The 25,703-nt window shown below is 45.1% G+C and overlaps 1 protein-coding gene across 1 annotated transcript in view; it reads right to left on the bottom strand.

Moving 5' to 3' along the window:
• EPHA5 (EPH receptor A5) overlaps positions 1-25,703 on the bottom strand; it is a 187,322-nt gene that overhangs the window by 133,511 nt on the left and 28,108 nt on the right. Inside the window, exon 2 of the mRNA XM_026069468.1 lies at positions 25,013-25,676. Coding sequence (XP_025925253.1) covers positions 25,013-25,676 — 664 coding nt within the window. The remainder of the gene's footprint in view (positions 1-25,012; positions 25,677-25,703) is intronic.

The raw sequence follows: 25,703 nt of genomic DNA, 5'->3' as shown, positions 1-25,703 counted from the left end.
ACAAGCTGGCACCCACAGATCCCTGGAGCTTCTTGCAGAGTTGGCAGGGTTCCCACGTTGGTTCCCAACCACCTTCTGGATGTGTTTGGAGAAGGATCTGCTAACGCACTTGGGTGCACAATCTTTGAGAAGAACAAAGTCTGGAGATGGCCATGGTGTGACTGGAGGAGAAGGAACTCTGCTAGCAGTGATCCTTTTTCCTACACTCCTAACAAAATGGAGAGCGAACAGTAAAGATCCCAGCTACTGCCCAGATCCAATCTCCTGCATATGCAATGCACACATGCCAGGAAGAGAAAGTCGTAAAACAGAAATTTTTCCTTAAAAAAAGGATGAGAGAAAGTGCTGAAACTCTTAGATAATGTCACAGCTCTAGGAGAGGAGGCTATAAGGAAAAATACCAGCTTTATCAATATCTGCAATATCTGCCAGCGCTGCAAAGAATATTAAACAGGTCATGCAAGATTGTTATAATTGGCACCTGCTCATCATTCCCCAACATAATGAAGCACTCAGCACTATCGTTAGCACAAAAACTCAAAGCTCTTCCAAAACACGGCTCAAACAGTTACAGCATACATGCTGTGTGTTATTGTAACACAAATACGTACAAACTGACTGTCTACAGATTAATGCCTACAGTATCTACATCATACATAAAATGTAACTTTAAGTATAAAGGATAGTGTTAGAACTAGGAAACAGTTTTCAGCTTTTCCTGGGCAGCTTCTAACCTTAGGCGCAATTAGCTACTGGGGATCTCAGTAAGTAAGTAAATACAAATCCCATCTAGAATCCTCCTTCTAGGCATGTCAGTATACAAGCAGGTTCCTCCCCACGAAGCATTAAGCATGTGTTTAGCTTGAATGAGCTGCATGCCCCCACTTAAACTATTTGTTTCTTTGGTCATTTGATATTGTCAATTAGATGGACAAAAAAAAAAAAAAAAAAGGCATCAGCCTCAAAGTTCTCTACAACTTCTAAGTATTAACTTAGCCTATGCTGGCTTTGCAATCCCACATTTCCTGTAATATCAATTTCTTTGCAATAGCATCCGCTCTAGTTCTTCCTTCGTGGCTAGCTGCCTGGCTCCGGTGAAAAATCTGCTATTTTCATAAAGCAGCAATGGCTGACAAAATAATTGACTCCCGGGAGCTGCACCGATCTGCTTAGATGCAAACACCTACTAATTTATTATTAGGTATGATGTCATTTGAGAGGCACAATTTAATGACTATTTTTCATGTATGCAACACTTCATTTGGAGGCATGTTATACAATATTTCATCTTAAGCATACTGGACAAGATAAGAACTTGGCAAATGTATTGATTTCAAATAATTTACTGGATCATGGATAATACCTTAATTTGCTGGGAAAGAAAAGTGACAGAAGTGACTGAGAAGTGACAGCACTGGGGACTAATGTTCTTGTCAATGGAGAATTCATAAAGCCGTACATATTCCCAAAACTCACCTCTATTATTTCAGCGCCTCTTAGAGACTATTACTGRTGCGGATAGTGCGGCTGCCCTGCAGATGTGTACAGTTCTTGGCCTCTCTAACAAAAAAGACATTAGACACAAAGCACTGAGAAATGTTAAAGCCAAATTGGTTTTATTATGCTACTCTAGGCTCACCTATCACTGAATTCAGAAAATGTATCCTAGTGATTCTTGGAGTAAACCCTCCAACCTGGAGTCGAGCAGTTCAATCAGCTGTAAAAGCTTGGGGKTTTTTTTGCTGTCACTTTTGCCAGATCTCTTGTTTTCATCCTATTTGGTATTTTATATGTACCATCAGAATCACAGCCTTCATCCTTCTTCTTCTAATTAGCTGTGTAGGCTTCGCATTTGCCATGAAAAGATTTAAAATGGAAACTAAAAGCTCAGAAAGTGCGAGGCATATCAAGGAATTCAACAAACACTTGGTTTTAAAAGTCACGATTTTCAAGTAAACTGCACAATTTCTGCATGCATAGCTTTGCAGGACTGCAATACTGATAACTGCAAGAAGCAAAAATACCTGGCCACTACTCTGTTTCCCTCTCCTCTCCCTTCTTTCCCACTCCCCTAACTACTTCTATATGGCCACCATATGGTAATTATGTGTGGTCACTCCTGGGTTGAGACAAACCGGAACCTATGAACTGGAGATGGATGCCAATCCCCTAAAACTACCCCGTTACCTAAATTGCATTCTGTGACACAAACAATATGAAAAGGTCAGGCAAGAAAAACCTCACAGGTCACTGAATCGCAGGGCTTTTTCCATGTTTGCCGTAATACTAACTAGTACGTGTTGTCTAACGCTTCCTCTTCACCCAGCTTTGCCTGTATTGACAGTCTAAGCTGAAATACTTAACGATAGCAGTATGCTCGACGTGGTCATTTCCCCCAAGCTTGGATGCTGCTGAAGTGYCCCCTTCGGGTTGCTCAGCCCATGTACCAGCCCTCCTCCAGCCACTCTACTTTCACCTGCCTTCAGGGACAGTTGGGAGAACTCCTTTAACTTAATATTTACTGACTGCTTTTGACAAATACTGTTCTCAAACAGCGTAGTATTTTTGTTCTAGCACACACATTACATACTTCTGGGGATGCAAACATCTTCCCAATAAAATTCCATTCTACTAAAATAAAGATAAAGTCAAAGGATGGGTTAATATGAATACTGCGAGCCATATACTCTGGCTCATAACACATTTTCAGCATAAATTCTTTATGTCCCTAGTTAACAGGGTAGAAGCTTTCTTGAAACAAATCAGCTTGTGTTCAGTTCATTACTTTCCATGAAAACAAAGAAAAACGACAATTACTGCTTTCAGAAATGGACCAGAAAAAACTCGGATCCATGGAAGATCTCCGGAGAAGATAAACTAAACGATATTTTAGCGTAATTATTCATTACACCTAGCTACTTCCTTGTTCTCAACACTCAATACATCAATCTTGATTCTCCCATGTTATATCTTATTTCACCTCCAGCAAGATCCCTCAGTAGTGTATTATTCAAAACAGTATCATGACTGTTGTTTTCCGTGTACTGGGCACATCTGGTTATTTTTGCTAGACTCTTATTTCTGAGCAGACGTGCGGCCATAATGGATAGCGCAATTTCCCAAGTGAGATTTCCTAGCCCTGTTAACAAATCAAAGAGTCTCCCTTCACCTTCCGCAAACTTGCCAAGAAATTAAGAAAGCAGTTTCTATGTCAAGGTTCTTTCACCAATTTTATTACAGCAAGGAGTGAAAAGAAGATTTGCATTTTTTCTTCGTGGAGAACGTCTCTTGCCAACGATGCAAAAGAACTGATTAAAAAGAAACGAGTGTGCAGAATGTGTGCTTTCTCTCTAAAAAGACTGGCCTCCAAGGCTGACCAGTTTTCAGTGGATAGCAAAACACCCCAGAGGGAAAAAGTTCCTCTTGATATCTTGCAAGCCAAGTTCTTGGCTGAAGCTAAGGCACCAAGAAAAGTAGTTTCCTCAGAAATTACATGGACTCCTTCAAAAATTCACATGGATGCTTCTCAGCTCCACATATGCAGGCCAAATGTCAAACTACCTCCTTGGAAACAGGTTTACAAGCTCTGTCCGCAAACRGCCCAAAATAACAAATAAGCAGTTTTGGAAGCAGACTGGCAACCAGAAAAAAAGAGRAAGTGCTCTCTTTCTGTAAAAATARGGCACATGGCATTCCCAAAGGGCCTAGACTRTGCCCATACTCCTCACTGTCGCACGGCGCTATAGGAAAGCTCTGGGAAGGAAAACCCACAGCATTTATAGGGTCATCCCTCCTCTGCTCCCTCAAGCACATGCTGCTGCTTGCGGTACCTCCCGCAGCCGGACAACCTGACCTGCCTTTTCTCCAGCCCCAAGCACCCAGCTGGCAAAGGACCGCCAGGTCCTGCTGCTGCTCCCGGCCGAGGTGGCTGGGATGCTGCTGGGTGGCAGGGAGGGCGTTTTCATCTTCCATCCCGCTCGTACAGCTACGTCAGAGCAACACAAAGCGTCCCAGAGAAGGGGACACTTCCACCTGCAAGGGACCCCAAAGAGATGGCACAGGAGACGCGGTCGGTTGGCCGCACGGGCACACGCCRGCATTTCAAGCACCCCCTCCCCTCGCAGAGTTGCTGCATGAAGATTCACTGCCAGCACATGCTTTAAAGAGGAGCTTCGCTGCTCGGAAGCGGGCGCGAAGGGCTGGGGGATGCCGGCAGAGGGAGYGCTCCAGCGCCCGGGGACCAGCGGGGCGGAAGGAGAGGGGGAAGCGCTGGGAAGCGGCAAGGTGGTTTGCAGGGGAAGTGAGGCCCACTCACCAGCGGGTGAGTGGGAGGGGAGGAGAGCAGATGTGTACTCKGTAATTAGAGCTGCGTGGCAGGCAGCTCCAACAAAATGCCTTGGCATATGATACGGCAGCAAAAGAAGGCAGTAGCTGCAAGGCAATGGGCCCCTCTTCCATCTCGGATCTGATCCGAGGCAGGAATAAGAGGCTGGCGCAGGAAACCAGGSCAGGTGGCGAGCACGAGGAACCCTCTTTTCGTACCCGGAGGGGGAGCTGGGGCTGGTTCGCTTCACTGCGCCTTCAGCATGGAGCTTCTTGCTCACCCGTCCGGTGAAGGAGTGGCAAAAGCTCACGCACCGCCACCAGTCACAGGAACCCTCCGTGCTGCAGCCTACGGGGGCACCTGCCTCCCTCTGAGCCTCGGCCTCCCCCTGCTCCGGCAGCGCGATGCTCCTCTGTAGCTGCTCTCCCCGCGCCATTTCTGCTCCCCAAGCTGGCCCTCGCCCTGGAGGCCACCGGACCCAGCACAAAACGGGCTGGTTGATACCAGCTGAGGGGCACAAGGCAACCAACGTTTGCCGCAGATAATTTATGGTTGGCTGCGCAGTAGCACTGCCGGGAAAACGCACCCCCCCACCCCCCACGCACACACATTCTGGTAGTCTCCATCTTCTGATCATTAGAAGGACCAATTAGCACATAAATTGAGCTGTGAATACTGAAAGGGATTTGGAAACAGTAATAATTAAAAAGCAGGATAGCGGCTGGGCTCATGAGCTGCCCCTTGTCTTCCCCGGCCTGCTTGCCAAACCGCTCACATATCGAGGAAAGAAAAGCAGCAGCGCTCATTAACTGCGCCGCGGCACCCGGGAGCATCCGGCCTCCGCCGGCACCGCGCTAACAAACACGCGGGCTCCCTGCCCTGCTCTGCGACAGAATTTGCTTACGCTTCTCTAAATTTGGCGACAGCGGGTCGCCAAACCCTGAGAAGGCAAGGGGCGCCTCAGCTGAGGAAAGGAGCCAGCGCCGAAGCCGAGCGCTCGCGCTTGCCCCTCCGCGCAGCGGCCTCTTGCCCCTACGCCAGCCACCGGCTAATGAGGAGCAGCTCACGGCAAATGACGTTCTCAGACCTTAAGCTGCTCCCCGAGGAAACTGGAGGCATTTTTATTTACAGACTTCTGAAAATCTCAAAGGAAAACAATGTCAACTCCTACTCGGAGCAGGGGAAATATATATCTTTTTAATCACCGCAGCGCCGATTCATCTTTAAGGCTGGTACAGTTTCCGCTCTTTGTTGTTCTAAACCGACTGCAGTGATTCAGCTCCCTGGTGACTATCAGGGCCTCTTAACTGCAATATTTACTATTAAGATGGCTAAATACACGTACTACCATGCAGGGAGCTCCATTTCGACCCGCAGGGCAAGGTTTTCTCAGCTTTTCCATGCCTTATACTGGGAAACGGAGCGTAGAAGGGAGTTGATTTGGATGCACTTGGCACTGGCATCAACGATGACAAAAAGGTCCACAGAAATAAAGTCTGCCTGAATGAACATCAGCATAATGAAAAAGCCACAAATGTTTCCATAAGAAGTAATGCCAATCCAGTGCCTGTTTCGTATCTCTAAATCAATATACAACTCAAGTAATCCGTTCAGGTCCTCATCTAAAACAAACCGATATGATGATTTACTATGAAAAGTAAGTCTGGCAAAAAGAAAGGGGGGTGTGTGTGAATTAAATGCCATGAGAAAAGACCGGAGTCTGTTCAGGGATAAACCATAGCAAATATGATCACGGAAACAACCGCATATTTCCACTCCATTTAGCACCGTATGAAACCTCGCCGTGCAAGGCCCAGGCAGCCATACAGCACCCCTGAACTTAAATCTTTCAATGCCTTGCAAAAACCAGCAAGATCGGGTAGGGGACTGATAAAGCTCAGTTTATAGGGCCAAGAAGCAAGACTGCGTTACACGGACCCAAAATGGGGACTAGCGAAATTCACATGAAAAGTCTAAAATGCAGTAAGATTCAATTCTTTCGAACAGGCTCTGCTTCTGCTCTTCCCCAGCATCCGCACGGCATCCAGCATATGGAGCCCAGCTCCTGACCGGGGCCTTTCTGTGGTATCACTTTACAAAAAAAATGGGACAATTAATGCTCTATATAAACTCTGGCACTTCAGCTTCCTGGTCACCTCTGATGTTAACAACTTTTAACAATAAAAGTGAGAGACCATCAAATTCCTGCAGGCAGTAAACAGCTTTCAAATTAGAGTGAGCCAAGTTCCCTTGAAAAGAGGTACACACTTGAGAGAGACAATTACAGAGGAGTGGAGGAGATTTATATCAACTGCTTTAGCATTAAATCTCTTCAGAGTCTTTAAAAACACTAAATTGAGACCTTATTAAAAAACTAGACATTTTTATTTCACCAGATTAATGACACTTACATTACTAAATTCAATCTGTAGTTTCAAACAACAACAACGCAGCTCTAAGTGTAATTAAAGAACTAGTCATCATTCCGGCGAAAATTTCAGGAGACACACCAGTAAGCTTGATAAATTAAAGAAATGCCCCAGCACATGGGAATTCTAGCACATATATTTCATTATTCCCTTGCTTCTCCATATACAGTGAAATATCCTGCTAGCATTACATTATAAAGCTGTTCAGCTGAAGGGACTTGAACTGAAAGCTCACGGCGGGCTTCACTTGGAAGCACTAGTTAATCACCAATTATTGGAAACTTTGCCCTTGTGCTACGGCGTGGCTTGCTAATCTTTTGACTGCAGAAGCTGCACGTCTGAAGGGTTTTGTCTAAACAGTAGATTGCCAATTTTGTGTGAAGACACTAAGAGCTTTTGGTTTTGTTTTTACCTCAGAGGAAAAGATCAAGTCATGTTGCCACAGGACACAAAACGGAGGCATATTGCTTTGTCAGGCACTGATCCACTTTCATTCCCTTTTAAAAAGGGAGATAATTAAATACGTAGTAACACCCTGCACAGTCGCATGCTATTTTAAAGTAAACGTTGGAATGCACATTTAGAGTCTGGCGCTTCGGCAGAAGAGAACAGGTTGCAAATCATCCTTTTTACTTTTTAACAAGTCAGCACAGAGCAAAATATCTACTCCAGCCCTTTCTAAAAGCTGAAGATACAAATAGCTTAGTAATATCATGTACTTTGTAGTGGAATTTTGATAACCTGTTAAATATCCTCTATTTCTCCAACAGCCTAAGACATTAGAAATGAAGTATTCATGCCATAAATTTATGTTGCTCTCCTGTCTCCAGCTTTTTTAACGTAGTTGAAAAATATCCTGTAGAGAGTGAGAATGCGCAATACAAAATGTAGCAAGATGTTTGAGCTACAGCTGAAATCCTGTCCCAAGTAAACAGGGGGGAAGCTCAACTGCAAATCATATCACTGAAACCAGCTCTTGTCACGGCAATGAGTCACTTAAGATCAGCTAAAATAAACTAGACACACGCCTACACTCACTAATGAGAAGATATAACAACAGTCACTGCATCTAAGCGGACTCGTGGTTTAGCGAGCAGAGCACAGCACTGAAGTCCTGATTTTCCACTAGATGGCTACATGATTTTGGCAATTCCTTTCTCTGCTTTGCTTCCTCATCACTAAAATAAGGATAATGAGATCACCTGTGTAAACCAGTATTTGCTCCCACGACAGAAGCCCTGGGAGTTTGAGCCCAAACAAGGGAAGCATACAAGCAGCAGCTCAGATTCAGTGCTCAGCCCTTGTTTTCCCCTTTATCAGCAACTGCAGCATTCTCGGGAAAAGAGGAGCAGGAGCAGAGCTTTGGAAAGGCAATGCTGCCCACGTACTATTGCTACTAACTTTTTTGTTGCTGATGTTTCTAAAACCTAAGTAGTTATACATTTCCCTTTATTTATTACCTTTTAAAATACCTAAACAAACCACTTACTAAAAGCTATTTTTTTCCTCCGCGAAATGCAAATTTGGAAGACAATTTTAAAGACAGCGTTTTTAAAGTATGTAAGAGATTTTAACATCCTGCCTCTACCAAAAACCAAGCTGAATTCCAAGAGCTAGCACTGAAAATCCCATGCAAAGCATAAACCTGAGTTTATGGGGCCAYTCTTCAGGAAGTTACATTAGTCCCACCTAGTGCAGGCACCATATCCTTCTTTAATAAGTCTATATAAAACACATAGGAAATGAAAGTGCAAGGAAAAAAATATCACCGAGTCCCCACGATGCCTGCTGAACGTCACGTCAGGCATTTGGCTTGTACGCTGTGCCCCGATCCTGGCTCTGTTGCTCTTTGGGACAGACCTCCCAGCCAGGASAGCATGCAGCACACTTTTCAAGTGTAACTGGTCCAAAGTTGCTGGCTGCATCTCTGTCTATCCGTGTGGCCAAAGCAAAGAGGACGTTTCTGGTACTGTGCATGTCCTCTGACTTCATGGCACGTTTGCCATTCCCGAAGCCATCCAGTTGCAGCGATTAAAACTGCAATAGAAATGACATGGGCTTGGGGCAGCTGCGTGGAGCTGAGGCAAACTGGCCAAAAACAGCCCACGCTCATCCTTTTCAACCCTTACTCACCCAAACAGGGTGGCTGCCTCCAAACTGCCTGCTGGGGCTGGTCCACGGCCCATGTCACCTCCCAGAGAGTTGTCTGGGGGGGAGCACCAGCACGTCCGGCCAAAACCCAGCTAGCGATGTGACTCTACAGACAGACTTCAGCGCCCAGGAACGCTCCCAGCACTGCTGACTTTACTAGCGCAGACACAGCCCAAGGAACGGGCCTCTACGTGCCGTTAACCCTTGCAGCGTCTGGAGGGTGCAGGACAAAACCAGAAGCATGGACCCTTCTCTCGAGTGCGGCTGGCATCCCGAGGCACCTCCTCCTGCTATTTCAAGCACAGGCACATAGAGGCACGCACAAACCTTGCCTGGGGAAGGAAGGACGGACAGACAGCCTCGCCGCATAGAGCGGCTTTTTTCACGCGCTCAGACTTAACAGCTCAATTAGGTTGACTACTTCAAAGTCAAAACATGACAACAAAAATGTACCTTTTCTCTGGAACAATGACAGCTTTTGTTATATTCCAGCATATACTGGAAAAAAAAAAAACACTAGTAGTGCTTCATGTCATGTATAACTGAGAAAACGGGGGAGGAGAGGGAGCAACGCTATTCTACTACTTATCAGCCACACATTCTAGCTTTTGCCCCCACGAGCTATTTCAGAGACCTACGAACTATGGACACAGCAGCTGCAGAAGATTTTCTTTAATACTTTTGCCCGTGCTGCTCTGCAACACAACACTAAATTTACACACCACTGATTGCTGCAAGATATTTTTTTTTTGTCCCCAGGACTACTTAAAAAATTAAATTTCTTTGCCTTTATGTCATAATACCATGCAGCAAAATAGCATGCGAGCACTGGGCATTTACTGAGGCTCCTAAGTTATTGATGAGACCTTAAAGACCAAGCTGACAAAGTCATTCCGCTTTTGATAATTCACATAATTATAATTTAGGCACAATTTACTTGATATTCTGCCACCTATAACTAACTTTTAAGCAAACAATAAATGCATACCTCTAGGTTTTAATCTCAAATTACTTTACAAATGCAGTCCCATGCAACACTGGAGGCAGCAGACTCTGATGCAAGGCATCTTAACTGCCTGCTCGAAAGAGCAGGTAATAATCAGGGCAAAAGAATAATACTGATAATCAACCTCTCAACATTTCCAGGACTATTTGTTTACATTACAGCATCACCTAAATCAAAGGCTAGAGGTGTTTGCTAGTCACTTTACCCACAAGGGTAGGCGTTCGTTCCAAAGGTATCCACCACTGCGGTGAAGGACCTTGGGCCAGGGCAGGACTGGCACAACGGAGCAGGATCCTACCACATGCCAGATGCGGCTGGTATTTCCTGGGCAAGGACTGTCCTCCTCCCTGTGCCTCTTCTGCTGAGGACACCTAGATCCCCATCTCTCAGCTCCGCTGAGGAAAGACCACAGGGCTACCAACAGCTACTGTTTAGTCACTTTTCAACAAACACTCCTCTTTTTCTTCCGCATTTCTGTTCTTGCTGAAAACCCGTTCCCAGAGTGTCCCTAGAAAGGCCCTGGACACATTTGGGTACTAGCTTTCAAAGTATGTTTTTGTTTTTTATTATTTAACCTGTACAAATAAATTCTGCATTCGACTGCAGAAATCATGGCCTTGAAATTCCTCCCTGTCCCAGCCAAGAGGAGGCAAGAAGCAGGGCAGTCACATAAGCCGAACGCTCTATTTCTATTAAAGGGAAACTTGGAAGGGGAAAACAATGCACATCCAGAACAAGAGGGGCAGGACGGAAATGAGTCAGATTTGCTGGAAAATATTTACTTGCAGTTTTGAATACAAAGGGATCTTGAACATTCATCACCATCACTTCAGTAAGGCTGGCATAAGATGGAGGATTCATTACTGTAGGCTATTTAAGGTGAAATTCTGCCACGTTTATCACTCAGCGATGTCAGTACCAGACACTCCCCCAGACCCTGAGAGCACAGCATCACTTTGCAAGGCACTCCCCCTTGTGCAAGGRGGCTATGCCGTACTATGCCGAAAAGTGAGTGCATGCCCAAAGCTTTTTCAGGAGAGCAAATGAGATCTGGGGAATTGCCAATGATCTTCTCAAAGTGAGGACAGTAGATGTAGGAAGCGGTAGCCAGGGGCACCTCACAGCTAGTCCTCGTCGTTAAAGGAGCCCTGCTAGAAAGCGCCTTCTCCAGCTGCAGCCCTCGGGCAGGGAAAGGAGATGGTTGAGAGGTCTGTGCCGGGATATCACAGGCAGTCACAGTGCACAGTAGTAACATGATTTTAGCACTTTATGCATGCGACGAGATGCCATTGATAATTAGCAYCGAAACCGTTGCTGATGTAAAACAACACGTCACAAGTGCTATCGCAGTTTGGATCATCTGAGCATCCAACCCAAAATGAAGAAAGGCGGCAATAAAGTCATCTTGTATTGCCCATGGTCCTAGAGGTCTATGCCAAACCAGAACAGCAGGCCAAGATTTAAACCTTGAAGGTATAGTCCTTTTGGACACCTGAAGTGTTGTTTTTTAATCAGCAGAGTGCCCACATAATTTATATATCACATATACGATTTGACAGGATTAAATACGAAAACAATATATCAAGGATCTGTTATTGGAAGGGGAACGATCTGCAGCATGCAACAGTCCAACAGAAGAAAAGCCTGATTGCTGTGATGAATAATGCATATTGCCTATGGTACTAATTAACCTTGTACTCCAGTAAGATATTATGGAACAATAAGGCTAATCTGAATGTGGCCCAACACTTTTCCCAGTGGCATCTGGAAATCAGGCTTTGGAACATGTAAAATTTGAATTTGTTACACCAGAAGCCTTTGCTCAATAAATAAACTTTCTGAGAGACCGTGCTCATTCATCTATATATGCGCAGTCTGCATTGTTTGCACGCACGTACGCAACACAAAACGTGGAAGGAACTCCACAAACAGGAACGGTCTAGCTGGCTTTCCACAAGCCCTCCCATCTGCCCAGCAGCACACAGACAGCGACAACACGCATTCAACCGAATCCCGCAACAGCTCTACAGACTCAAGTCCTCCGGACATCTCTGCAGCGTGGCTGTTGCAGAGCTCATCCCTTCCCTAGGCATATAAAAGATGACTACCTTTGTACAGGGGGCTCTAGCACTGCACTGGCGGTCTTGCAAATCTTGCCTTAGTAAGACAGTTCACGACCAACCCTGCTGCAAGACGCCGCCTTTGCAACGCATGCGGTGGGAGAAATGTGAAGCAACTGGTGCCTCAGTTGCTCCAATTCAGGCTTTATCTCAAAGCACTAAATCATCTGAGTAAGCACTGGAAAGGCTGAGGAACAGCTACACATCCCGTTATACCACCTCTGCTGTCTCGGTACTGATCTGCGGCAAATGTGCAGGGCATACAGGGAGGTCTTAGACCTCTGCAGCTGAATTCTCCAAGGATGGACCGCCACAGCCGCACCTCTCCGCTAACGCTGCTGTCCTACCAGTCGACTGTGCAGATGTACGTGTGGGCAGGCCGCAGTCTGGGGCTCCTGGAGTTTAAAGAAGCATCATGACAGTACTAATCCTGCCATATCAGATCTTTCAAATGCACACTGGGACCTGTGCAGGAAACCTCCCTAGGGGGTTTGTAATCCAATCTCTGCAGGTCTCCTTAAACCCCCTTCTGAAATTCCTGCTCCTTACCACTCTCAAAAACAGATTATTAAGCAAGCTGGCGAACAGCTTCCATGAGGCTTATCAATTGCTACACCTGTTTGTAGCCCGTCCTCCCCGGAGAGAGCTCCAGTGCAGCTGGTCACCGGATGGCACAGCCGGGAGTTTCCTGCATCACACAGAGCTAGTGGGTCCCCATCACAGCAGAAGTGAAACAGCTGAACCCAGCTGATAAGCGGGAGGCCAGTGCATTTACTGGGGGTGATGCTGAAGTGATACCAGGGCGAAGGCTACTTCACCCCACCAAACCAGTCCATAGGAACAGTCTCTGTGCACGTCTGTGCTGATTTTCATACTACCAGAAAGAAGGACCACAGGGGAGGGGGAAGAAACTGGAGTGACCAACAGATGAAGCCTAACCTATTTTCAGGTATTTAACTTAGACACGAGACAGCAGTATTGCAGCCATCAGTTCTTTGCATTCCTTGCAAAACAATGCACTGCTTTTGCTTTATTTTTCATTGTTTTCTGGGTGGCAATGAAAAGAACGGAAGGAGATCCCTGCTCACCCCGCCAGCAGTCACCTACATAGCTTCAAATGGCAGCTACATATAAATGCCTGTATTCAGAATTTTCCATACAGTTAGAAGCACAATCTTCTGAGGGGCACAAAGGTTTTGGGTCTGCTCAGGAAGAAATCACTTTCCTCAGCTGACAGCAGCCTTGGTTTCTTCCTGATCAGAATGGCAAAATTCTTATACCAGCTCACTCCAAGTGAACACTGAGACCCTAAGCTAATGCTTTTCTGCTTCTGACCTAAAAGCAAATGCCTACATCTGAAAACGCTGACTCTAGTTCAGGCTGGTCTTGCTTTCTTGCAAAATGCTCATTTTGCTTTTAGCCTGTAAGAGTTATATGTGATATTAAACAAACCTGGGGCACTGGAACTAGTGTTCTGAAACACATGTACACTGCGCAAAAAGCACAGCTAGCGACTTGTATGCACCAGCACAATTGCATCTTTTGGCTAGGACGCATACAGAAGGTGTCACACAGGAATCTCAGTAAATGCCTTGCGTTATAACACACATTCAACCAACATTAAGCATTCGCAGTCAGGCGATGAAGCTTCAGGTAACACTGGTCAACTGCTTCACGTGCTGAGGTCAGATCTAGCATAGTCTTTTGTCTTCTTGGCAAAATACTAAAAAGCAGGCTTTTTTTTTTTCCCCCCTCCCTTCTCCCCATGCACCCTTCTGCCCCATGAATCACTTGGGAAGCCACCAAATCAAACAGGAGGGATCTACCTTATAATCTACCTTATAAGCCAGGAAGAGTCTGGTGGTAGGGGCACTGCCCCCCGCCCCTGCCACTGCACTTAATGCGCTACATTTTAGAGTCAGCGCACGACTTTCTGCCTTCACCATCAGGATGACAGAGCCCTTGTCAATGCCATTAGCTGTGCTCAGAGCTCAGTCAATAACAGAATCGTACACTCATTTTCCTTGTCCCCAAGCACCAGATTTCCATCTGGCAGCCATCCCACGCACCAGCGAGAAAACCCCRCATAGCACACCAGTGAAAAAGCACCAGGAGATGTCTGACCTCGATGCTGAGTACGTATTATCAACACAGCCAGGAGGCGTGAGCCCAAAGGCGTCAACAACAAAGATGCCAAGTGCAAAGCAAAAATTAGATGAGCGCACAGCTCTGCAGCAACGGCAGCTTAGGGAACATTTCCTATGATGCACAAAGTCTTGCGAGCAGGCCCAAAGGGTTGACTGCCATTTAAAACTATAATAAGAGCAAAGAGTGACTCAAAACTTCTTCCCTAGGACTTTTTAATGGAGTACTGTCTCCCTGTGTCCCCCTGCTAGAGGTGAGACCACCACCACCGTAAAGAGGCAGGCTCTCCAACACTCAGGAGGTTTGGAGAAGATCAGGATCACACCATCATTTGAGAAATAGGTTGGATCTCAGTTATATGAATTAGTATAAATTAAGTTCCTATCCTGTAGCCTGTGCTTTACTGGCWGTCAATACAACACTCTAAAGTGAGATCTAGGCCAGGAAATTGTTTTAATTAGTAGGCATGYATTGTAAGGAACTATCGTCTTCCTCCCACCAAAATCAATGGCAAAATCCCCACCAACCAGAGAAGGTACAAGATCACGTGGCAGCTAACTTTTGCCAGGAAACCTGCACCCAGGTGTATTAGTTTGGAGTAGGGACTCAAGTGCTATTTCAGCAAGGCCACACGAGCACAGGCACCGGCACGGTGGTTTCCAGACTCTCAATCTGGACCAAAACGCCTTTTCACATGAACGATCGATTAACTCTCTCAAGCATAAGCTCGTCTCTGCAGCTGCATGTGTGGGCCCCCACTGCTCTGACCCAAGACGTGTCCGCTGGCATTACCGCTAAAGTGTCCGCTGACGACTTTTTCACAGGAAGCTACTGCTGTCACAATACAAGAGCAAGTCCGAACTGTTGTGACACTTCATTTGTCTGGGCAGCAATATGCCTGGAAAGACGACTGCCCTGTTTTAGTGGAAGTATGCAAGACAATCAAGGCCGGTTAAGCAAACTAGTTTTGACATATTAAATCATGCTTGAACTGTGAGAGCAACAAAGCAATGTAAAAGCTCTTCTAAAAAGTCTTTGAAAATAAATAAATAATACAGACAAGCCTCATCCGTGGGAAGGGGAGAAAAGCTTTTATCTGAGCCTGACTAAGGAGTTTGGGTAAGCAGAAAGGGAAAGAAGATTATTTCATAAAAGAACAAAGACACCTGCTTTTTCTGCAGCCATTTGTAGCCGTTTCCATGCATTTCACTTCTAGAATGTGCATCTTGCTAATCGCCCGCTCTACTGAACAGTATCACGAGCTCTGACCAAAAAAGCCCTCACCCCAAACTCTGTAGGACAGAAAGAGTGAAATCCCAATAGTTTTCATACATTTACCCCTTACCCAGCAAAGTCTACTTCAACCCAGCACTTTCATATGCACATATAAGCCCTGAGGACCATCCTGCTTGGCACTGGAGGGTCTTGACTCCTTTTTTGCCATGGTACTCACTGAGATTTTGGCCATTTTTACTTCAAATTCCTTCTGCAGACACCTTGCCGTAGGCATTTTTCTTCCTGGAGAGATCATACGTTTCATCTGCTGGGAGTCAACAGTGAGCAGGAACCTCCACTGACACAGGGGCTCAGGGCATCCAGGGACCTTCACAATTCATCATGGCACTCCCTGTCACCCTGCAGCACCGCATATCACCTTGAACCATTTCCTCTTCACTATGGATTTTGCCCGGTAATTAGCATGATTGATCACCTTTGATTTATACTAATACAATGACGGCCCTTATCCCAAGCTCTCAGCACCATTGGTACTTCCCGAACCGGTGTGGAGCCCGTTTGGCACCGAGCTCCGGCAGTAACAAAGCCCAGCGTCCTGGCTTTATTGCTGTCTGGGTAGCAGGCTATCTGAAAAGCAGCTAAGAGCTGGGAAGCTGCAACCCGCAGGCTGCTTCCGCCAAATACCAAATTAGCACATTCCCCACTCGCTCAGGGAGCAGCTTTTCCATTTGCTCTGCAGTAATTAAAAAGCTTCCTTTCCAGGCAGCTTTCAAACACAATGCTGTGACCTCTGCCACTGTTATAACTAGATGACAGACTATCCAACTATGTGCAAGACATCTAATGTATTATTTGGGGAGTTAGTACTGTAGCAAAAGGGACCCTTATAACCATGCACGAGGCAGCCATTTCACTTGGTGGAGAGTAACCGTGACTCTGAAGTTCAATAAAGATGTTATTGCTTCCCCAGGAACGTTCACTTTATTTAAGTAATACCAGTCACACACACACGCAGAAGGACCGGAGAGAGCGTGCTGATGCAGGGTATGCTTTTTTGACCATATGCAGAAGATCCAATTCTCAAAAACGCTGCAGCTTTGGCAGTGAAAGGGACCTTCACGCAGATATGGATTCCTCTGCATGGCTTTTGCATGACACAAAGGCTTTCCTTCGCATGAGAGTCCTGTTCAGAAAACGCACCTCCAGGCCAAACATTTTCAGAAGGGAAGTACCTAATTTTGAGGCACAAAAGCAAACAGCCTAGTTAGTTCTCAGAGGCGCTGAGCACCCACTGGTGTCAGCAAATGCTAATAAGTGCCTGACACTTCTGAAAAGAAAGTTTCTAAGGGCCCAAAGTAATGACTTAAATGACCTAACTTTAGGTGGAGGTTTTTAAATGGGGGGTGTGTGGGGGGGGAATATTTAGGAGGAGAAGAAGGGGGGGGGGAAGGAAAGAGAGAGAACACCTTCCACAGCTTGGAAAATCCTTTGCAAAGATGACTTCTGTTGAAATTCCAGGCTTAGAGGAATGGAAGTTTGTGTGTTGCTGTCCAGCACTTCCCAGAGAATCCACCCTGAGAGGCATGATCTTACAAGGGTTTTCACATTGCTCTAAAATCACAAAAGAGCATACGGGATAAAGCACAGCACTGATGCCCAGAGCTGGAGTTCAGGCTCTAGCCTCTGGGCAGCGCTGAACAACTCAGTCTCTACCCCAAGGCAGTCATTTGATAAATGGGGACTAGCGACTCTGACCTCCTTTCATAAAGAAGGTCCTTCAAGATACACCGGAGGAAAGCCCTTTCAGTGACGCAGAATGCTTTTAATGGTTTGTATTAACTATTCCTTTCATCACATTGAAAGGGTCAAATCTGAAGTGCCAGCCAAACTGCTTACAAACGACTCTCAAAGTTTACCATCATGAGGTTTTGTCTTAGGAGACACCTCAGAGCCTTGCAGTGCCAACAAGGACACTTCCAACACCCACATTGCCTCTGAGGAGGGAGGCCGTCCCCACCACAGGGGGTTGCGCGGGCACCAGGCTGGAAAGCGAGGTGGCAGAGCAGCCGATACATATCCTCTCCCACTGGCTCTGCTTTCCAGGAGGTGACCTCRGGCACAGCAGCAGGGGCACGCAACTAGGGCCGGCCTTGTTTCACACCTCCAGCCATCCGCTAGACTTTGTCCGATAAGGTCACTGAGCTGCAGCGCTTAGAGCTTGGATTTGGGGGAGGCCACCAAAAAGTTCTTTTCCCTTAACCTTATCTACCATCATTTACAGCAGGAAGAAAGTTGTCATCTTAAATCCCAATTCTTCAAAACTTCAGCTGTTTTTTAAGAACATACATTTATAAAAGGTAGGACAGGTATATGAAAGTAATAATGGATATTCATGGCCTGGCGTCTTCTATTGTCTTTTTTTCTTTAATCTATTTTGGGTACATGGTTTGGGGTTATATAACACCTAGTCCCGCTCTGTGACTTCCAGTATTAACAACAATTTCATCGCCATCCTGAGGGAAATTAAAAATGGAGGCACATCAGTATCAAACTCAGTACAGCCTTAACCATGTATTCTGTCAATACCATCGTATCTATGCTAGATTAACTTTTTCACTGATAAAAATGAGCAAAATTCCAGCAAAATAAATGGGCACTTCTGTTCGTATCACAAGACAACTCACCTCATTCTGGAAATGTCTGCATTGCATTCTACTTAGCAACTTACCTTATACAGGGCACAATTTTATCCAGCTAAAATACAATATCAGCTGCAAACCTGTACATAAAAGGCAAAATTATAGCTTCATTTTGTGGGACCTGGATGTCAGCCTCAATGTTATCCCAAAGCAAGCTAAAATGGTCAAGATATAAAGCATGCCAAGAGAAAAAGCATATAATTGAAATGTCAACACATCATTAATTCCTGCTAAGTGCTCCTAAACAAGAAATACAAGACTGAAAACCTGCATTATGAACAAAACATGCAATATTGCCACTTCATTTTAATACTTAATATCGATTTTGTGGAATGAGGGTTCTGACAGAGAAGCTCTGGCAGATCTGTGGCAGTTTAAGAGGTTGCAGCCACCCTTCTGCTGAAGATTACCACCCAGGGACAGCGCCCCTGTCTTACCTGCCCCGGGCTGGGGCATTAAGACAAATCCTCCGTTGGTCACTTCAGCCCGCGTGCAGGCTATCCACTTCTGCAACGACAGCAGCAACTTCCAGCAACAGAGCAGAGTGGGCAGSTGGGGACAGCTATATTTTAAATCAGTGCAGTTAAATCTATAATGCTGCCAACCAGTATTCACATACTTTATCCATAAGTATTTGCCCAGAGTCCTTGACTGTTTCCGAAAACCACAATTAATAAACAAGCTGTTTCCAAACAACTCAGAGACAAAGATGACAATCAAAGGAACCAAAGGGCACCATGGCTAGCACGTATTTCCTACTGCAACACCTCTCCTATCCCATAATTCAAAAAGTAGCTCCCTAAGCTACTAGTGGACATCCTATATTCAAGGATGCTAAAGGAAGAAAACAAAATCAGTATTCAATTAAGTATCAGGTAGTTTATCTGGGAGCAGATGGAAAAACACACCCTAAAACTTGCCCCCAAATATCTTTTGAGCAAGAAGCAAATATAACCTTTGCAATTCACACTTGCTGAGCTGATTCCAAACTCTTCTCCCACCTGTTTTAATTGTGCTGCTCAATCCATACTTTAGTACTCCTTAACTGCCCTCCTGGAAGGTGACTGCAGAGCAGTCACTGCAAGGAACAATAAGGTTAAGCTGGACAAAGTAATGACTTAAAAGCATCGCTGTAGAATGAGAACAAGATCTTCAAAGCCATTAGGGGTCATGAGCATACTAAGGTAGCACAGAAGGTTACAACTCATTAGCAAAGCACAATATATGGTGCATTCACAGACTGTGCTTCTTATACTGAAGGCAAACAGATGTGCAGAATAAACCAAGGAAAGTAGTAGTTAATCGATCCTGTTGCAATAGTTTTGATCTGTGGAAATTATTTCTGTGCTCTTGTTCTGCAGCTGAAATGCCTAACAAAATACTTAAATATACACGTGCACACCTCTCTACAGAATAAAATCATTCCCCCTCCAGTAACAGCTACCTTTTGCTGTAATGCAGCACTCAAGTCATTTTCTTTACATTTGAAAAGATGCAGCCAAAAATTCAGCTATTCTGATGTTGGTCGGTTGGTTTTGTGCCCAATTAAAATTAACTAGGCCCTTCAGCTCATAATTATATAAACACCTACAATACCATACTCCCAGACAATTTGGTTTTAATCAGAAAAATGCTTGAGAAGTATGAATGATGGGCAAAGAACTCCCTGGAGGGGCAAGACTATTTCCAAATTCAGTATTTTCCATATACTGAATATTTCCATCAGTGTTTTTCTTGCCATGTAATCACCTCCCAGTAGAACAATTAAGAGGAGCTTTCTCTTTATGTATTTTAATCTCTGGACTTAGCTTGCTCTCTGCTCTACCACAAGGGTAAAAGCAGGCTTGCCTTATTCACCTGAGTCCCAGCTGGGAAATCTCCCAAAAGACAGGCAGGATTTAGCGATATGCTGTCTTTCTAGTATCCATAACAGTTTAAAGTGATAACTGAGCTGACCGGAGGAGRAGATGTATGCAGGCAAGCTCTGGAGGGAGTTGAAAAGTTGCCCTCCTTATGTTTCTGTTTCGGAAGCAAAAAGAGAAGTGTTGGCTGCTTTGGGGTCAAAGCCCCAACTTCAGAACAAGGTTATCTGTGCAACGGCATKTTTCCATTACCCAGAAACAAGGGAACAGAAGTTAATGGCTGAGCTTCAGCACTGTGCCACCTGGGGAAGCCACACACATTGAATTTGTTTGTAAAAACACAGTTATTTTTACTGCAGTATCAGCTACGCGTTCCATTCACAAGTCAGGCCTCTGGGATAGCTGCTACTGCAGACGCAGAGAAAGTAGATGGTTGTCAAGTGTGGCGCTGCCATCACCTTTGGTTGCCCCCCAAGCCTGCACAGATAGTGTCTCCTGCTACCCACCAACTGTGGGTCGCCATCTCTGGCTGCTGGCTCCTGCCCAGCTCCAAAAGAGAATGAATTGCTTCCGAGTATCCTTCCCATAGGTGAGCAACAGGGGGGCAATCATCACCCTGGAAAAGCTCCTCCAAATGCCTGCACTGATTGCATCGCTCTCAGAGGAAGATGAGTAACTCTGCTTTGCCTCCGATCAGTCGGGAAGAAAATCATTGGAGAATTGATTCTGCAGGTAAACTTTTTGATCTACGTAAGCTTGGCTACCTGTGTCAATTAGTTTTAATTAAATCTTGAGTCAAAAGCTGTGAACATGGGTTTTTGCTGAGACCTTTGTTTCCTATAAGAAATTGTCATTTCTCTTGGCAATAGCTGGGCTGCATTACAACACAAGGAGTGAACAATCAGCAAAAATAAATATTGCTTGTAAATACACGGAGGTACGTTCAGCAAAGCTGATTAAGGGGAAAAGAATCAAATAAAAATGTCAATATTCAAGAGAATAAAAGGGCTAGAACATACTATAATTGTTTTACAAAAAATCATCCAAATATTTCTTCCAGGAGCAATTCCTTTCTATAAAGCAGAAAACCACAGCCCAACCATCTTCTGTTCAGCTAACAGTTCTGAAATTCTTCCCTCGGAAGGCGGCAAGGGCGTCACTGAAGTTAAGATTTTACCTGACCTTTTTTTCCGTTATTTTGTCCGGCTCTGTAACATCTGTAGTCTTGTCCATAGCTTGTAGCTGGCTAAAACTGGCTGCACTCCTTTTGATGTCTCAAAGCAGCAGCATGCACTGATTCTTGGAAAGGAGAGCCTCACAACCTTCTGAACACTTTTTTGGTTTGGCTCTAATTCAATGCACTTCTTTTTTGTATGCAAATATTTAATTAATTTGTGATTCGGCTCCGAAAAGCAGCTGCAAAAATACCAGGCTCTGCAAATCAATTACATCGGCAGCCCYACAGTCACTCGTGGGACCTCACTGCTACAACTGTATTTGGGTCTCACTAGGTTCATGTGCCAACAGCCCCTCCCTTCCAATGGCCTTTAACGGGGATGAAAATGAGTGTTTCTTGCTTCTCACTGAAACACACTGCGCTGAAGGTGAGGCTGAATACAGAGAACAGATCTCAGTAAGAACAGAGAAATGCCAGAAGATGCCCTTTTTGGGGCAGACCTGACCAAACAGACTTGAAATTGGGCATTTGTCGGCCGGTGAAAATGCTCGGGAACATTTCTCAAGGGCCTATTCAGACAGCATGGGCAGAACTGGGACAAAACCAATAACCACCACTCCTTTAGTTGCACCAGATCACTGCTCTGGAAACCAGTGTAGGAATTCGCAGAGAAAGTGCTTTAATCTTTCTTTTTTAACAAGTACAGCAACTTATTCTTGTGAATAATGAACCTTAACATTGGTCCTTTATAACCATATCCCAAAACAGTCACGATTTACCTCTGGTTATCAACATGGCAGTTGCTGATAAATGAGCCATGTTGCCATAAGAAGTGTAAAATACAAGTAGCTTGGGTTCTTCAAAGTAAATACTACCTAGCTGCCTACATTAATTGAAAGAGCAAGCACATTATATAAGTAGATTAGACCATGTCATATTTACAGCCTCAGTGTCCCAAGCGAGAGAAATTGCTCAGCTGTTACTGTCAGTGCCTTCTTCAAAAGGAACCCTGCTGACAAGATGATGAATTCAGAACATCGTTGCCAATTAATGATTTGTAGGCAGAAGGGATTTCAATAGTTCCCATATGTTTCTGAGGGTGACTGGGATTTACATCGTCTCTAATAAAAAGAGCGCAGTCTGCCTTGTCCAGACGTGACACTAGAGCTTGGAAAATGTCATCTTTGTAGGATAAATTTTAATAAACGAAGCCAGGCTCTTCCGGGTTGGAAACGCACCGTTCCCCAAAGCGCAGTCAGTAATAACCTGCTTAAGCGTACGTGAAAGCTAAGCAGGAGACCCCTTGCAAGATGTGCCTAAATGATTTACAAACCAAAGGTCAGAAGTCATTCAGGTGTTTGTCGTAGCCACACTGCAGAGTGCTGAAACCATCATTATGCCAGCAGGGAACATGAAGTGCATTCCCTGAATGCCAGTCAGGCTGGGAAAAAGCCACTCGTATCAATGCAATTACAGAGGCAAAATGCGCATAGCACCTTCCTCAGTGTAACTTACTCTGTTTACGGGCTGCAAAGTTTACTATCCTAGGAAAAAAAGCTCATCCTTGCAAGCATAGCAACATCCAAGCCAGAAAACATTTTACTTGCACCGGGTATCAGTACGAACTTCATGGCTGCTGAACGTGGACAGTCCGAATGTCCTAAGGCTAGTGTCTCCTATCGACTGAGCATCTCGGAGCCAACCAGCAGCAAATACTTGGCACACTGACCTCAGTGAAACATGGGACATCCAAAAGGGGCCCTAAAACCGACTTTGCCATAGGCACTTATATCCCAGCATCCCATTGATTCAGTGATGGAATTCAGGGCTTTTAACAACTCCGGTGTCATTAAAGAAATAACTTTCTGTGTAGGGTGCAGGCAGTAAGTAAASTTTAAAAGCAGTTTATACTGCTGCACCTTATCACAGGAGGGCAAGGTTACATCACCACAAGACCACCTTTACAAATCCAAACTATGTCCACACTCCTAACCAACACAGTCAAACTGCGGGATCAGGCACTCTCCTCCCAAGTGACTTAAAAAGGAAATAGAAAGCAGACCCCCAAGTCACCTAGGTTTTCTGGAAGCGTACTCCAGATTGTCTTCTCAGCACTGCCAGAGATGTTGCTTCTCTGCTGGCCCAGCCTGGCTCTTCAAAACAGATTTGAGTCTAGAATAGATGTGCGACTGCTACAGACTAAAGCCCAGAGATACTGCTTCCTGCTCAAGCAGCATACAAGGGTAGGATTTGAAAGATAACTAATGGATGTACCCATTTGCTCCAAAAATTCTCATGGGTGACTGAAGCCAGTGTCTAGACATGGCACCCAAACAGCACATACTATTTTGGGAACTATTTTTAGCTACACAGAGGCAGATCCTTACCAGTGTGTCCAACTGTTGCAGATGAGGGAGGCAGGCCAAAATGTCCTCAGTTTGGGCTAATTGTCATCTTTGTTCCCCTTGTTATGGCATCAAATACCAGTTCAGGCTCACCTTAACCCACATGTGGAAGAGAGATCTTTATTGGCAGAAGGACAGCAAAACCAGGACAGATTTTGCAGCATCTGCTACAGATCTACTCATACAAAAGGAGAACATCCCAGTCAAAAAACACACTCTGCATGATACTAGAGAATGTTTCTCTGAAAATAAATATACCTACACCCTCTCTCCTAGTCAACTCTTGAAGAGATTTGAACTTTAAGATCTTTAGGGGAATGGTGTGTGACTGAGGACTAAAGGATCAAGGCCACAGTTTACTTTGGATATGTGCTGACCTATTCTATGCACCAACACTGTGAACAACAACTACGAGCACCTGGAGTGAGGTGAAGAGAAAATGCAACACTGCCTTCAGTCAAAGCAGAATCACCCTGCTTCCCCCACGGGCCACAGGTTCTTTCTTACAAAGTGTCTGCAAGTACAAGGCAGTAAGATGGGATTTACAATCAATAAATAATCTTCCAAAAAACAAACTGCATTGAAATCTTCTTTTCTGTTTTGTGCCCATACAGGTTTTCTTCTAAGCTACCCCATTATACAACAAAAGTACATATTTTATACACAACTACATAATACAGCAAGGTTTGTTCCAAGAGCGCATAACCTCATTTTATATTGCACTTAAAGTATTCTTATTAGGTCTTAAGCTTCAGATACCTAAATTTCTTGCCAAGACCCCAATGATTCAGGAGATCTATTCTGACCAGCAATCCCAGAAATCTCTGCTGGCTACTGGTGGGTAAACTTCAGCACACATGGAAGCGTTTGCATGAGTGGGGCTTTAGATTTAACTCTAAACAGCTGAGCAACTTTGCATTACAATATTTACCAGAGGGGAAAATAAAATCAATTCACACCATATCAAAATCCTTTTTCTCATAAATGGAAATACATGTTCCTTTACACACAAAAGCAAAATGCATCTTGCATATGGAAAGTAWTTTCAAACGTTCCCTGCAATAGTCCAGAAAAAAGAAATCAAGTTCCCAAAATTCATGGGAAAATCCCAACACTGAGTATAAATAATGTCAAGCTTCAAATAACAGATGAGACTGCAATCCCCTCATGGGCCCAACAGTACACCACTCCAGAGGTAATAGCGGCGTGCCAGATTCTCGTTGTCCACTTGCCTGAAGCATCGGCAGGTCCCGTTACATCCAGTCAAGGCCTCCTCACGCTACCACAATCATTCAAAGGGACCTCAGTGGAAGCGAGAATCCAGTCTACCAGCCTCAATTCCACTAGGCGTGAAATATGGATATAACGGGAAGCAATGGGAGGGGTGCAAGAGAACCAAGCCAAGACCGCACACCACCCCAACGGCATCGGCACTGCTCCCTTCCCACAAACCCTTACCTTGGCAGGTGTTGTTCTTCTCCTCGTATCCTGCCTTGCACAAGCACTTCCCGATGGGCACCAGCCACTCCCCCTCGGCGCTGCAGTGCATCTTCGGAGCCTCGTCAGTCACCGAGTGGTTGACGCAGACGCCCGACACTTCTAGCAGCTGCGAGGAATCCGCTCCCGTGATGGTGTCAGGAAAGCGGGCCAAGTTGCGGATCACTGATGGGCATTTCTTGTAGTACACACGCACCGAGACCAGGGCAATGCAGGCACCCACATCCTGGAAAGCGAGGTAAAATCCCTTTTTGGTTAAGGGCCCAACATCTCTCACCTCTGTGTTTAGCTTCATAACTCTGTCTCCAAGGTCCAGCTCAGTGAAGCTCTCATCAGCAGCAATAGTATCGATCTTGATGTACTGATTTTCTTTGATGTTCCTCCCGTCTTCATCATCTGATTCAAAGTAGTACATGTTAAAAGTCTCTTTGCAAGTCCCAAGCCCTCCTGGAAGACTATTACAGTCCCTCAGGGTAAATTTGAGCTCTATGAAGATCCGGGATGCCCCTTCATTAGAGATCCAGCTGGTCAGAAGCCAGTTGTTCTGATTCTGTTCCATTACTTTGCATACTTGGTATGTGTGTATTGGAGCATAGTTTTCATCCACCTCACCAATTTCTTCCCACTGTGTAAAAAGAGAAAGTATTACTTT

Source organism: Apteryx rowi, unplaced genomic scaffold (assembly GCF_003343035.1).
Source record: "Apteryx rowi isolate R43461 unplaced genomic scaffold, aptRow1 scaffold_298, whole genome shotgun sequence".
Lineage (NCBI taxonomy): Eukaryota > Metazoa > Chordata > Aves > Apterygiformes > Apterygidae > Apteryx > Apteryx rowi.
The sequence above is the reverse complement of the archived record's forward strand: the minus strand, read 5'-3'. Positions and strand labels throughout refer to the sequence as shown.